Source organism: Plutella xylostella, chromosome 21, assembly GCF_932276165.1.
Source record: "Plutella xylostella chromosome 21, ilPluXylo3.1, whole genome shotgun sequence".
NCBI classification, from domain to species: Eukaryota; Metazoa; Arthropoda; class Insecta; order Lepidoptera; family Plutellidae; genus Plutella; species Plutella xylostella.
The window spans coordinates 178721-195255 of record NC_064001.1 but is presented as its reverse complement, the minus strand read 5'-3'; the positions used below and the strand labels follow the sequence as shown (position 1 = coordinate 195255).

Below are 16535 nucleotides of genomic sequence, written 5' to 3'. Positions count from 1 at the left end.
AATGTGGAATGATGTTCGTTAAAAATTCAAAGAATATTTTATTTGTACATAATAATTATACTTCGTATCTCTCCCGAAGACGATTACCTTGTTTACATGCAGCATTACGTAGTATGGTGCCATCCTTGTCACATTTTCAAAGCTATAAGTCAGCTAAATTCAAAAGTCAACTGGTATCCCCACGCCACTGCCACCTAGCGGCCTCCTTCATTCGGCGCCATTACGTTTTTTCGTGCCGTCCGAGTCACACGCTTTTGCATTTAATTTATAGAATTATAAAATACTTTTTAATTTTAAATTCTGTGCATCTTATCGTGTTATCATGGGGAAACGAAAGCGCAGTAAGGACCGTGAATACGAAAAAATTATGCGCAAATTAAGAAAACTGGAAGAAAAGACAAACAAACGTCGCAGGATCATATCATCTTCTTCGTCGGATAGCGAAGCAAGTTCGAACCCGGATTTATCCCAAATACCCGTGAACGTCGATGATGAATCGTCTTTATCAGGTAAACATTACTTTTCTTTTCTCAATATTCAAAAATATTTTTATTTTTTCAAACTACCCTCAAAAAATTAAAAACAGATACTATCTTTTTTTCTTAATGGTTTTGTTAAAAAATGAGTTTTTACACAATGTTTATGCATGTCATGTTATTATGTGGCTTCGAATCATTATGCACCGCGTGTACCGTGAAGTGCTCGTACGTCCTGTGAGTTCACAAATCTGTCCCGCACCACGTATATCGTGTAGTGTCGGCGTCGAGTTATGCTCCACGTATACCGTGTTGAGCCCTGAATCCCAGCATTACTGCCTAACTCGTCTAAACCTCCGCGTATATCGCGTTGAGTTAAACATAATTATTGTGCCTATACGGACAAACACACACAAGTAATCTTTGATTTTCACCGAGTTTATCTCGAGATCGATAAAAGTATATACCTACCTATATTCTTTAATCTTCTTTTACAGAAGAAATTATCAACGAACCGCGAAGCAGTACTGAAGTAATTGGTGATGAACCTTCATTAAATCCAGATATTCTCGAAATGTTAGGCGATGATCCATTAGTTGAAAGAACCTTTGGCGAAGACTTGCACAAAGATATTGCTAATAGATGGCAGCACATTCTTTTGAATGGACTTCATAAAGAAACCAAGTCGGACTTACTGAAGACTTATTTACCGGCCCAAAACTGTCCGAATATGCAAGCTCCCAAGTTAAACTTAGAAGTAAAGGCAGCTCTTAACGAGATTGACAACAAAAAGGATATGTACAGTCAGGGCAAACAAAGACACTTATCAAGCTGCTTGGCCGCAGTTGGTAAAGCCTTAAATATAGCGTTGGCCCACACGGATCCTGTCATACGCGAGATAATCAAACCGCTAAGCGACGCTGGGCGTATGATTTGCGACTTCCACTACAGAGAGTCTCAGTCAAGAAGATATTCAATCATAAATACCCTTAATAAACAAACAAGGGATACCGTTAAAAACACAAAGATTGACGAATACCTCTTCGGCTCCGAGCTGGCTGACCATCTGAAATCTTCAAAAGCTATTTCTAGATCCGGCTACGAGTTGATGCAAACTCGCAACCTTCCTCCAAGAGCTAGGCAGCCTGTTGCTAGCACTGTAGTTCCTGTACGGAGAGCTTTAAACGCGAGGGGGCCGCCGCGGATGCCCGCCGCCGCCGCCGAGCCCAGTCCGCGCCAAGCGGCACCGCGGTACCATCAGGTCAGGCGCCTGCGCCCCCGCCACCGCCGCCGCCAGCGCCGCGCCACCGGCAGCGCGAGACGGCAACAGCGCCGAGAACGACCTATTACCAACATCGGAACCAGAGGACGAGGCGTTAATCGCCCTAAACCCACAGGTACTTCCTACAGTTACAGCTGGCAGGTTACGTTTTTTTTACGACCAATGGAGTAAATTAACGTCAGATCCCGTTATATTATCTTGGGTAAAAGGGTATAAAATACCTTTTAAAGACACTCCAATCCAAAATTATGACTTGAAAACAAGGCAATATTCCCAAGCGGAATGTGATATCATAGACGAGTGTATTTCTGAGCTCCTTGAATTAAAATACATCTCTATGTGTGATGCTTGCGAGGGACAGTTCCTATCACCTATATTTACTGTGCCAAAACCAAACGGAAAACATAGATTTATTTTAAATCTTAAAATGTTAAATAAATTTATAAAGTTAGAACATTTTAAAATGGAAGATTACCGCACTGCACTCAAACTTTTAGGGCGGATTCGGCCAACGTCGAGTAACTTTTTACTCACGAGTAAAGTACCAGTTACTCGCGAGTAAGCAGATTTTGCATTCTACCAAACCTGAAACCAAGATAACTAGCTTATCCCAAGAATAAAATGTTATACCGCCAAAATTGACCGTGTAACGAGCTTATCCGAGAGTAATTTTGTAATGGCGGCAGCACATCAGCTGATTAGAAAACCGTCATAATGACATATAAACACATCTGTCAAAACATAAACAAAAGTACGTTAAAAGGCAAAGTCTCAGAATAACAACAGCGAATAAAATTTTAAAACATAAACAATTTCATATTTTTATAATCCATTCAAACTAAGTTGGCATGTCATTTCTATTGCATGCTTTGAAACACAGCTATTTTTATTTTAGTTGCATTACAGTTTCGTTCCTCGTTCATTCAATTTAATCATGGTATAACTTGGTAGAATGCAAATGTACTTATCTTAGATATTTACTCGCGTATAATTTTAATTCCGGTATACTTATTCTCGTGTAACGTGATGTTTGGACGAATTCACCCTTAGGAGAAAATAATTATATGTCAAATTCAGATTTAAAGGACGCATATTTTTTAGTATCAATAGATAAAGGTGATACGAAATTATTACGCTTTAAATGGGAATCCCAGAAGTACAACTCTCAATTGTTCGAATTCAATGTTTTACCCTTTGGCCTATGTACCTCGCCCTATGTGTATACCAAACTACTGAAACCTGTGTTACAACACCTTAGAACGGCAGGCTACATGTCTGTTTGTTATTTGGACGATTTTATGTGTTTTGATGCGGTCCGACCGATTTCGGTCACGGCGACCGCTTCGAGGATCAGACTCGTCGCTCGTGTGCTCGCATGTGGCTTGTGTAGCCTATCTTATTCCTGAAGATCCTCGCACATTGCGGGCATGTGAGCACACCATTCTCATAATTATATTGAGTTAGCGCAGGTGGTCGGGCTTTTAACTCATCGCGCTTCAAGTCGAGTTCGGCGCGCCGGTGGACTTCAAAATCACGGACTTTGGTTTTAACCAAAGCCCTCCACTCAGGTCTTAAGGCGGCATGCTTCTCCCACTGAGAAGGCTCTATGCCGCACCTCTTCATGTGGCGCTTCAGCACATCTTTGTACCTGAGGAGTTGTCCGCCATGCTTTCGCTTGCCCTCCTCAAGTTCTGAATAGAAGATGCGCTTTGCGACCCTCTGCTCTGACATCCTAGACACGTGTCCGCACCACCTAAGCTGTCGCCGCATGAGGTAAGCCTCAATGCCACCCACATTGGCTCGACGCAGCACCTCGGTATTCCTCACGCGATCAGACCATCGGATATTTAGGATTTTACGCAAACATCTTAGGTGAAATCGATCCAACATGCGGATGTGACGACGGTACACGGTCCAAGTTTCCGCAGCATACATGATGTTAGGCAGAACAACCGCCATGTATACTGAGATCTTTGTACCCAGCTTTATATCGTGTGAGCAGAAGACCTTATTATCCAGCTTGCCGAATGCTGCAGCGGCAGCTCCGATCCTGCTGTTGATCTCTGCGTCAAGGTCACACTTTGATGTTAGAGTGCTCCCCAGGTAGCGGAATTTATCGACCTGTTTCAGCTCATCATCCCCAAGTTTAATTTTAAGCGCCTCGTGACCGTCGATATCTAGAGACATTACCTCCGTCTTTTTGACACTTATTCTTAAGCCAAATTTATGGCAGGACTTGTCTAAATCGGCCATAAGCTGTTGCAGGCCGTCTGAGGTCTCTGACACGAAGCATAGGTCATCCGCGTAGATTATCTCAGTAACCATGGCGTGTGAGACTTTTGTGCGGGCTTTTAGCCTCGCCAAATTGAACACGCTGCCATCAGTGCAAAAACGGATGCGGACACCTTCCATAGAAGTCTGTAAGACCTCTCGGACTACGACCGCAAAATACAACGCGAACAATGTAGGCGCGAGAACGCAACCTTGTTTTACCCCACAAGTAACGGGGAAAAACGCAGATTGTTCATCGTTGACAGCGACGCAGCACTGCATGTCGTCGTGGAGGAGTCTGAGGAGTCTCACAAACTTCTCAGTGCACCCTATCTTTTTCAGCACCAACCAGAGGGCTTCTCGAGGCACGCTGTCAAAAGCTTTCTCGAGGTCAACAAAACACAGGTACATGTGACGGCCCTGCTCTCTGCTTTTCTCTTGCAGTTGACGCACTGAGAAGACAGCTTCAGCTGTGCCACGGTCAGGTCGGAAGCCAAACTGGGTTTCGGGCAGCAATGTTTCGGAGATTTTCATCAGGCGGTTTAGGAGTATTCTGGCGAACACTTTTCCAGGGACTGATAGAAGGCAAATACCGCGGTAGGAACCACAATCGGAACGGTCACCCTTATTCTTATATAGAGGTTTTATGCGCGAAACTTTAAAACTTGGAGGGACCTCTTCCTTATTCCACATAAGACTAAAAAGCTTCCATATTTCCGAGTGTAGTTCCTCACCGCCATATTTAAGCAGTTCCCCCGGTATAAAATAAAAAATAAAATAAAAGGGGATAGTATTAGGCATTGTTTAGATAACGTTTCAGAAACAATAAGACTATTAACATCACTAGGCTTTATAATCAATTATGAAAAAAGTAATTTAACACCTGACTTACGATGTAAATTTCTTGGCTTTATTTTCGATACTACAAGCATGTCTCTCTCTTTGCCAGAAGAAAAAAGAGTCCGTATAAAAACTAAGGTTGAAAAATTCCTTCGAATACGTAAGTGTTCTATAAGGCAGTTTGCCGAATTCATTGGCTTACTCACCTCTGCCTGCCCAGCTGTAAAATACGGTTGGCTTCATACAAAGATTTTTGAAAGAGAAAAGTTCTTGGCATTAAATTATTCAAACAATTATAATAAAACTATGGAACTGGCTGATCATATAAAACCAGACTTAGAATGGTGGTCTCATAACATCTTAGAGTCCAATTCTCAATTCCGTAATAATGATTATCTCTTGGAAATATTTAGTGACGCGAGTCGGTCCGGATGGGGCATCGCCTGTGGGAACCACACAGCAAGCGGACATTGGGATTCTGGAGATTTAGAATTTCATATAAACTATCTAGAACTAAAGGCTGCTTATTACGGGTTAAAAATATTTGGGTCTAACTTAAAAAATTGTAGCTTACTATTAAGAATTGACAACACAACAGCCATCTCATATATAAATAGGATGGGTGGCATTCAATTCACACACTTGAATGATATAACTCGTGAAATTTGGTTGTTCTGCGAACAGCGCAACATTTTTATATTTGCCTCTTATATAAAATCGACGGATAATGTCGTTGCCGACCGCGAATCACGTGACCTAAAGATAGACACCGAATGGGAAATTGCCGACTACGCATTTCAAAAGATCATTGATGTACTGGGTGTTCCGGAGTTCGATCTCTTCGCGAGTGTACAGAATCACAAATGTGAGAGGTATGCTTCGTGGAAGCTTGATCCATGTTCCGAGGTGGTTGACGCTTTTACATTTAATTGGAAAAATTTAAATTTCTACGCCTTCCCCCCTTTTTGCCTAGTTGCAAAAGTCCTTCAAAAAATTATTTATGACAAGGCTGAGGGCATATTAGTAGTTCCGGTGTGGCCATCTCAGCCATGGTATCCATTATATCGAAAACTAATGGTATCTAAAGAAATAATATTTGATCCTAACGAGTCCCTTTTAATTTCTCCTTTCAGACGCGTCCACCCACTCCACAGGGACCTTACCCTGGCGGCGGTGAGATTATCCGGCAGGCGCTAGAGGCGGTATGCCCATGGTATCCTTAGATATTGCAATGGCATCATTTGCTGATAACACTCTCAATCAATATAATTCAAACCTCAGGTGTTGGTGGGGTTTTTGTCAAGAAAACAATTGCGATCCGCTACGATCAAATTTCAAGGTGTTGTTATCATTCCTGACTAAACGGTATAATGAAGGCGCGAGCTATAGTACATTAAATAGCACGCGATCCGCATTGGCACTGTTACTTGGTTCTGAGATAACATCTAGTGATTGTGTCTCTCGATTCCTTAAAGGTGTATTCAGATTAAGACCACCAAGACCAAAATATGAAATAACATGGGATCCAAATTTAGTTACAGTTTATCTTAGTAATTTTTTCCCTAATGAAAGTGTTTCCCTACGTGATCTGTCATTAAAAACAATAGCGTTACTTGCACTAGCATCCGCACAGCGAATGCAAACTCTGAGCTTGATTAAAATAGGTAATATTTGCTTTAGAGAAGATTTAATCATTATTAAAATTGACAATCTAATTAAAACATCCAGGCCTGGGACCCATCAACCACTTATTAGATTACCATACATAAAAGAGAATCCGAAAATATGCCCCGCATTGGCTTTAAAATCATACATAAATAAAACAGAAAATCTTAGATCTGACCGAAATTGTGATTATCTATTCATTAGTTTTAAAAAGCCTCATAAAAAAGTAGGGTCCCAGACTTTGGGCCACTGGGTCAAGGAGGTATTAGAGGCAAGTGGCATAGACATGTCCATGTTCGGCGCACACAGCACGCGGCACGCGGCCACCTCGGCGGCGCGGCGCGCGGGCGTCAGCCTGGAGGTGGTGCGCAGGGCCGCGGGCTGGAGCCAGACCTCTAACGTTTTCCTAAAATATTATAATCGAGAGGTTGCCGAAAATGACAATGATGATTTTGCTAATGCATTGTTTAATCAATAGTGTGCGGATATCACAGTTTGTAACCTATCATTATTAGATACTTTGATTGTTTACTTTTTTGCACTTACTTTTAAGTACTTACTAAGTATACAATGTTGTTTCCCGAGTATGATTCGTATCTTTTTATAATATACCCAATTATAAAGGAGTTGTAAATTTATGAGCAAGCTTGATTTATAGATATTAATGTATACAAGTATCATAACTACTTACCTCAATGTTTATAATTTTTTTTTCGAAATATGTAACAAAACCGTTGTCCTTTAAACCTACGGTTTCCTGATCTATTCCATCAATAAATACTTTAAGCTCCAGTATATGTATATGAATTTTTTGCGACTCTAAACATCTGCATGTAAACAAGGTAATCGTCTTCGGGAGAGATACGAAGTATAATTAAGAATCAAACGAACTTACCTTGTGAAGTTTGATTCCAATTATGCGAGTATCTCGAACGAAGACGATTACCTCCCACCCTACCCTTAAATATCATCCCAAAATTTGCTCAAAAAATTCAATAGGTACTTACACTAAAAATAATGGCGCCGAATGAAGGAGGCCGCTAGGTGGCAGTGGCGTGGGGATACCAGTTGACTTTTGAATTTAGCTGACTTATAGCTTTGAAAATGTGACAAGGATGGCACCATACTACGTAATGCTGCATGTAAACAAGGTAATCGTCTTCGTTCGAGATACTCGCATAATTGGAATCAAACTTCACAAGGTAAGTTCGTTTGATTCTTAATTATTATCACCCTCACCCTCACCTTAGTAAAATTATACAAATGTCGATAAGTAAAATTTACATAATTAAATTAATATAAAATTATATTAAATTATATTAAATTATATATCTATTAAATTATATATCATATTAAATTATAAATTTACTTAATTGTTATTTATAGGTAATATTGTAAGATTTTCCATAACAATATGCGGTCAAATATAGCAGTGTACAGAAACAGGTACGGTGGCCTGCGCCTAAAAGTATACAGGCGGAGTTTTTAAAATAGCGATATCAAGCTCACATGCTGCTCAAGCACATCCACATAAACACCACTGCTACACACATCACACACAACACGTCCCCGGATTTATAACAGATGTAGCTGGTCCCTTCATCATCAGGAATCGCTATTTTAAAAACTCCGCCTGTATACTTTTAGGCGCAGGCCACCGTACATTAATTCAACTTTTAATGGAGCCGAGCATCCCGTGGGACGCCCTGCTGACCCCCGGCCGATCTATTTGCTATAATTTGAATCCACCAGCCCCCAAGCCATTCCCAATCTTATCACAAAGGCACAAGGCCTAAATCCGCAACACGACAATCGACGGACAACACTGCCAGTTTGTTATTGCTTTTGATTTATTGTTGAATTGTTTATTTTTCTGTTTCTGTGTTGGTATTTTTAATACGACCTATAGTTTTTTATTGTAAGCTTTGCAATGATACGGATATGGAACGAACGGATGAAAATAAAAGCATTATAATAATTAGTATAAACTCTCTTTCATCCAAAAGTTGTCTGGTAGAGATTGCTATAAGCAATAAGGTCACCTTTTTGTACTTTTTTTATTTTTAAGCTATATTTTATATTTTTTTCTGTTTTTGGTGCAAATAAAGAGGATTGTATTGTATTGTATTCACTGTGCAAACATCTCCCTTAAATCACACTTGTCACTGAGCGCGTATTCGCGTAGCAGCAATGACAGCGCTTTATTGTGTTTCCATAATCGTGTGCAGGCGGAGTGAGGCGAGGTATCGCGGCTTGAAGCGCAAATCACGCTGCAATGCTTTTGTGCGAGTCAATGACGTTTGTTCGGGGTTGACTAGCGCGATACATGCGTAATTCAGTTAGATTTTCGGTTATCCTCTGTCCCGATTTAAACAAACAGAGTATTATCAATCATATGCCTGATGCTACCGCCATGATAGATAGATGCCTGATGCTACATTGGCATGCTTGACAAACTATTCGTTAACTATTTTAAAGTAAGTAGGTAATGCAGAAGTAATTATTTACTCAAGTAGGTAGAAGGTACGGTCGGCCGGCTGTGTCTGTGAGACGGCGAGCGGACGCGACAGTTGCGGCGCAGCACGCTGCCAAGAATACGTAGACTGTACCGCTGTAGATCCACATTTCACGTCCGTATTTTATAAAATGGTATTCGAAATTTAAAATTATTATTTTAGGATAAAGCAGAAGTGAAAATAATAATATATATTTTATGTATTAATGTCTGTTTATTGACTGTCAGTGTCATTTTGTATTACGTTTGTACAGGCCAGTGATTTACTTGTAATAAGGAGGTTTTACCTTTTTAACACCCCCCCGAAATGTAAACACCCTGTACATACAAACCAAAAAATATATAAAAAAACTCGTAAGTAAATAAAAAAAACATCCTATATACACTTAACACAAACACCATAAAAATATCATCCTGTATATACATCTATCACAACAAAAAAGTTTAAAAGATAATATACTGATCCTATAGTGACACAAATAGAACACAACAATAAGTAAACGCCTGAGGTTATGCATTAGGTAGTGGCACATACAAATACACTTGAACACAATATTGATCTAGACTTCGAGATGACAACTTTTTCCTCGGGAAAAATATTAATTTCTCTTTCATCTTTTGTGACAAGAATAGCGCTCTTTCATCTGGCGGGTTTTAATGATGGCGTCGCGGAATCAGACAAACAGAACACACTTAAAAATCCATTTAAATCCGGCCCAAGGTGGGGAGAGAAAGGATCCATTTTCTAAGGCCTTTGTCCTACCGGCTATTGTCCTTTTACTAGTCACTCGGGTGGAAACGCGAGCTCTGGCCGCCGCTGCGCCTCCCGCCATGGCGGCGCTGCCGTCGCTGTCACCACACCATGAACTATTACTGCCAGTTTCAATACTCTATCGATAGCTGACAGTATGATAGGAATCATACATACGAGTTTGACACATAAAAAGTTGCATTCTGTCAAAATCATATGAAAGTAACTGTCAGGTATCAATAGATATGTAGAGTTATTGAAACTGGCAGTTAGTGATTAATACATTTTGATGTGGTTGAGTTTGCAAGGAAAAACATATTATGATTTAATGTTCTAGAGCTCTTATGTGCAGCAGTAGTTTATTTGTGTTTTAAAAGTGTTTCTTATCTTAAATACTTTTATCTCGAGGCATGGATGAGTTCTAGCTAGACATTATTTACATAAATATATAAATATTATTTATTTAATTTAAACAAGTAAAGTACCTATGTAAGTTATTTTATTTTACAATTCTAATAATAAGAAAATGTTTTTTGGTCAGGGTACAATCGTTCACACCTCAGTGAGTTCGCAAAATGGACATATTTTTGATATGTAATCGTAATTTTCGACTAGATTCGGTACTTTTATATGATTTCTATGTTTTTTTAGTATTTTCTAAATAATTCAGTTTTTTTTACATTGAGAAAATGCAGTAAATACGTATCTCTGTATGTGCTACTTAGTGTCTGAACTCAATGTTCACTTATTACTTCCATTAAAAACATCTTCATTGAAAATATCAATGTTAAAATAAATTAATTACTCACTCCCTTCCTCGCACAATAATTTTATGTATTGTTTTAGAAGAAATATTTCAATTAATATACCTAGTACATATGATAAATATTCGTCAATTTATACTTGCACAATTTACAAAAAGTTGATGTAAGTACTTACACCTATGACGTGGACGCTAATAATAAATCAATGCTAAGAGCATTCTCTACCAGTCAACCTGCAGGAGGTTCAGGAATATAACTCTAAGTTTATGTAATGTGTAGGTCTAGGTAAAGTATTTTTATATTTTTGTTTGTTGTTTTATTATTTAGACTAGTATTTACTGTTTATGCACAATTCCTATAAATTATTTTAAAATTGTCTCTTTCATGCAAAGGTTGTCTGGTAGAGATTGCTTTAAGCAATAATGCCGCTTTTTTGTACTGATTTTATTTATAAGTTCTTAGATTATAATAATTTCTTCAATTATCTATTCAATGTTTTCTATTATATTCGTGTCTAAAGATGGATATGAAAGTATACGCAACTACAGACGCAGTCTCCAGAGCAACGATAAGTTCAATCACTCGTCAGCAAACACTCGCCTGCCGATGCCTCGCCGAGACGCAATAATCTCCGACACAGTGCGAGTGGCAATGACAGCCTGTAAGTGAAATCGTGTACGGTTTGCACAAAGTTTGAATAGAGTGCACATCATGTTTTTAATTGTTATTAGGATAAGTTGTAACTTAAATTGCTAATATTATTTATCTACACTACTGTATTGGTTTAGCTGTAAGAGTAGCGTAGTAATAGTTTTAATAAATTAAAAAAAAAAAAATTTCTTGCACAGATAATTGTAATTATTACAATTTCCTACAATTTTATATGTACCGATTATAATAATAGAATACATATTATTTAGTAATTATACTTCTATTTTTTTTTACTTTCATTCCATTATATTTCGTCATTGTAATAATTAATACGCTAGTAGAAAGATACTTAAATATATATACACATACACATGTGTTACATAATTACCTATGTTTAAAAAAATAAGTTTAAACTTTTAGTTACAATAAAAACAAAATTTGTTTTTTTAATGAAAGCGCGACCAACGAATACCTTATTCCAGAACCATTTTTCCAAACTGAACAACCCGTTGTCTGTAAATACGCGGCCGTCAGATTGGGCATAAATCCGCCGCCGGCGAATATGTTCACACTCTAATCTGATGGGGCTTACTGCGAGCGCGCTCCACTGCCGCCGCCGGGCGCTCCCGTGGACATGGACAAGCGGCCCCAGGGGGTCACTCTATACGAAGAAAAAGGAAATTACGTAGCACTACAGCGTGAGTGCAGCAGCGCGCACCACGACTCTACAGGCAGATTTAGACAGGGTCCACTGACCCTGTCTAACTGACACTGACTGGCGCTGAAATCCAGACAAGTCAGTGCTGACCGACTGGCTTCAATATTCATGTGCGAATTTACGGGCGCCTTCAAATTAGTCGCTAAGTGTCGCGCGACTGCAGCGCTGCTGCAGCGCTGCAGCCGCGCTGCTGTCAAAATCCATATAAATTTTGTAATTTAAAAGATGCGCGACTGCAGCGCCGCAGCAGCGCTGCAGTCGCGCGTTAATAATTTATATGGAATTTTGACAGCAGCGCGACTGCAGCGCTGCAGCAGCGCTGCAGTCGCGCGACACTTAGCGACTAATTTGAAGGCGCCCTACAAGTCCGCGGTGACTTGCCGCCACTTTACTAACTTGAAAATAATTTACGAGTGTTATTATTTTGGGTAATTGTTATATTAAACGTGCCGATTGCACGACATCTTTCGTTCGCTCGGTTTTCGTCAGTATAGAGTAACCCCGCAGTGCCGGCGCTTCGACGCACGGCAATGATGGAATCTTCTATTTGAACCCTTTGATGGCCCCTGCTGGTAATGGGAGCGCCCGCTTGTATCTGATTGAATCGCCAGTTCAAAAGGTCTTGACGTAAACTGCAATTTAATTCCGCTTTAGTTTGCAATCCTATTTAGTTTTTTTTTTAAAGATTGATTTAGTTGTCGTTCTCTCTAGCCTCACAAATATCTACACACAAACAAACATGCTTAATATTCAGGTAGGTACCTATAATATGATAATATTAATGTACTCATTATCTTTATCATATTACTGTTAGTTTTGAAGCATATTATTTGAGAAACTAGCTGTTCCAGGAATAATGGCACTCTCAGTTGATAGTCACGACGACACAAGCTGCAGTAATATTAGTACTCAAATACACTCGGGTGCAATGATACCGCGTCTATGTGGGTGAAGTTTTGTGAGTGACCGAGCCCAATTGAGGTAAGAGACTCGAATAGTGTACACAAATAGGCTTCAATTTGTTGTATTTTTTTAATACATTTTGTATTGAGAATGAATTAAGTGCAAGGTATAAAACAATACTAAACCTATATAAACTACATAATATGTATGTTTTCCTTTTTACAAGTTTTAATTTTTAATTAAAGGAACGTTTCTTCAGGTTTCTTAGATGTATTATTTTTTATACCCAGTCTATTCTCACAAAACAAGCAAGAACATTAATAACCATTACAATAATAGTGACCATTCTGAAATGAATAAGTACCTACTCACTTGACTAAAAAGACAACTACACGAGTGGTTGAGAATAGGCTTCGGCTGTACTTCATTCTACAACTACGCAAATTGTTTCCATCAACTAATTCTCGGTAAGCAAATGTAATGCATTCACATAGTCGTTATTTAAGTTCGGAGTCCCTTTGTCAGCAGAGGCGCCTCATATCTGCAAATGAACGGTTGTCGGTCGGTACATTCGCCCACTTAGAGCGAATTAATTGTTATTACATACAAGACGGAGCTCTGTAAATAATTCATGTATTTCAGGGGGTACTTGCGAGCGCCGCGCTGTGGCTAGAGCCAGGTACTTCGTGTATATTTAATTGCTGTACTCGTGTATAATATTATTATGAGTAGTGCATGGTATTCATTTAATTAAGTGAAACTAACCTAACTAAGTACTTGATGATGATTCTGTCCGACCGGATTCGGTCACGGCGACTGTTACGGCTGGGGAGGGCGTCGGTCGTGTGCCCTCATATGACTTATGTAGCCGATCTTGGCTGTGAACGTGCGGTTGCACTGGCTACATGTCAGGATTCCATTGGAGTAGTGGTATTGTATGGCAGCTGGTGGTCTACTTCTGAGTTCGTCACGTTTGGCATCAAGAGCAGCTCTTCGTTTAGCCTCAAACTCGAAGATGTTGGTGTTGACAGTATGCCGCCACACGGCTCGGTCCTCAGCTTGCTCTTCCCATGTCGAATGGTCAATTTCGCAACTCTTCATGTGGCGTTTCTGCACGTCCTTAAACCTAAGGTACTGCCCGCCCTGTTTGCGCTTCCCTTTCTGAAGTTCGCAGTAGAAAATGCGTTTAGCCATTCTCTCCTCGGGCATCCGTCGCACGTGGCCACACCAGCGCAGCTGACGTCTCATCAGGTAAGCTTCAATTCCCCCAACATTACAGCGACGCAGTATTTCCGTGTTTCTGACACGGTCAGACCATTTGACGTTCAGAATGTTGCGGAGGGATCTCAGATGGAATTTGTCTAGCGCGCGGATGTGCTTACGATATGGGCAGCAGGTTTCGGCAGAGTAGAGGAGATTCGGGAGAACAATTGCCATATAGACAGCAATCTTGGTTGAGAGCCTGATGTCATGCGAGCGGAACACTTTGGCCTGCAACTTCCCGAAAGCTGCAGCAGCAGCTCCGATTCTGCTGTTGACTTCAGGGTCAAGATCGTATTTCGCCGACACAGTACTACCCAAGTACTTGAATTTGTACACTTGTTTCAGAGAGTTTTCTCCGAGCTTTATGTCGAGAGTCGAATTGACGGTGCCTTCTTCAGTGTCCATCGCCATGACTTCCGTCTTGCCAACACTGATTTTTAGGCCATACCTGCGACATGACTCGTCGAAATTGGTGATCCATTCTTGCAGTCCCTCTACTGAATCTGATACAAAGCACAGGTCATCGGCGTACATGATCTCTCTAATTGTGTCACAGGATACCTTGGTACGCGCTTTTAATCTGGCAAGGTTTGTCGCGCTTATGAAAATGGCTAGCTAAGAGGAGAGTAGAAATGAGAAGCCAGGGTTTAGCTTGACACAAATTTATTTAGAGGTCAAGTGTGGGTTAGGCCTACACTACACGATCAGTCAGTTTTCAGTTGGTACGGATAGGGACTCCCCTGAGTCGAAGAGTATCGGCGTGGAATCCCGATAACGCGACCGGCGTGGAAGTCCTCTTCTCCAGTGGCCAGGTAGGTAGGCAGGCAGGTCACGTGGCCGTTGCGTGCGCGTGGCGTGTAGGTCGGCTGCGCGGCGTGGTCAGCAACACGAAGGCAGGGGGTTGCCGAACCAGCACGTAGAGGGCGAGCCGTAGAAACCACGTAGGTGGACCGTGGAATCGGTAAACCGTACCGTGGACGTAAGCGTGGACCTTGGAGTAGTAGCGTGGACCTTGGACCCTGGAAAAGATGGAAATCCAACGCATCAGTACACCGTTATCGTCTAGGTTCCGCATACCGTCATCAAGACCTACAGCAGAGTACCTAATCTAACTTGATTGAGGCGGCAGTGGAAACCAGAACGGAATACCTAACATTAATTAAATAAGAAATAGTAATAATAAGGAAAGGCCGAAAGCGGTACACTAGCTGCAGCATAATTTGGATAAAAGTATTTAATGCATCTAGGCAAGCTAGGGTATTCAAAAAGATAAAATAAAAGAAACAGGAAAGCTGATGAAACATCTAAATGATAATGCGTAATTGCATATCCGCCATCTTGGCTGTTATAAGTGCGCAGTAAGTTAAGTTAGCTAGCGCGTAAGCAAGCGAATAAAACAAGAAAGGAAGCTACGTTAAACAAATTTAAATTAACACTTTTAAAATACAGAAGTACACGTTTAAGACACAAATAGGTTCCTAAAATGAGCTAAGAAAGTCTGATCACACTTACCCGATATTGGGGAAGACACGCACAAGGCACCACTGGTAAAGTCTAGGTCATTCAACACTTTAGAGCGGGCTAGGCACCTAGAGGACTGCCGTGAGGTAGGGTCACGCGCAGTCGATGCCGTAGCCCGTGGCCGAATGATCGAGAGCCAGTGGTCACCGAGTGGGGCTGCCGCGATAGTGGGGACATGAACAAAAGACCGCTTCGCTGGCTAGGGATGGGAACGCGTCGATAATTTAAAGAATTATCGACGCCGAAGATTAAGTTATCGATAAAGTCGATACTTTAAAAGGGAATTTACAATTAAATTATTAAGTTAATTACTATGATGTAAGTTATTTATTTGGAAGAAATAAATAACGTTACAGGTTATAAAGATTCCCGTCTGTTCTGAATCGAATCTGGACACCGGCTGTTGAAACGCTTAGTGATTCATTCACTACCGCTGCAAAGTATAATGCGAACAAGGTAGGTGCCAGTACACAGCCTTGCTTTACTCCACAGGTGACGGAGAAGAAGTCTGATTGTTCACCGTCTGTACTGACGCAGCACCTCATGTCATCGTGCAGCAGTCGGAGAATGCGGACAAACTTATCGGGGCATCCAAGTTTACCCAACAGCATCCAGAGGGCTTCGCGTGGCACACAGTCAAAGGCCTTCTCAAGGTCAACGAAGCAGAGGAACAGAGGTTGACATTGCTCCCTACTCTTCTCCTGAAGTTGCCGCAGGCAGAAGATGGCCTCGCATGTGCCTCTTTGTGGGCGAAAACCAAATTGTGACTCAGGTAAGATCTTTTCAGAGACAGGTACAAGGCGATTGAGTAAGATGCGTGCAAAAATCTTTCCAGGCGTGGACAGCAGGGATATTCCTCGGTAAGAGTTGCAGTCAGAACGGTCACCTTTGTTCTTATACAGAGCACAGATCTGC

General features: G+C 40.8%; 1 protein-coding gene and 1 long non-coding RNA gene across 2 annotated transcripts; one reads left to right on the top strand and one right to left on the bottom strand.

Annotated features, from left to right (window-relative positions):
• Positions 1-61: 61 nt before the first annotated feature.
• LOC105395351 lies at positions 62-2054 on the top strand. Its single transcript, XM_048628640.1, has 3 exons — positions 62-509; positions 974-1737; positions 2037-2054. Exons 1-3 carry the CDS (start codon positions 323-325, stop codon positions 2052-2054), a joined length of 969 nt encoding a protein of 322 aa, XP_048484597.1. The 5' UTR covers positions 62-322.
• A 12690-nt stretch (positions 2055-14744) lies between these two features.
• Positions 14745-15968, bottom strand: LOC125490209. Its single transcript, XR_007267537.1, has 2 exons — positions 15612-15968; positions 14745-15118 (listed from the first exon to the last, which is right to left on the bottom strand). It is a non-coding gene; the product is annotated as an uncharacterized LOC125490209 (long non-coding RNA).
• Between the last annotated feature and the right edge of the window lie 567 nt (positions 15969-16535).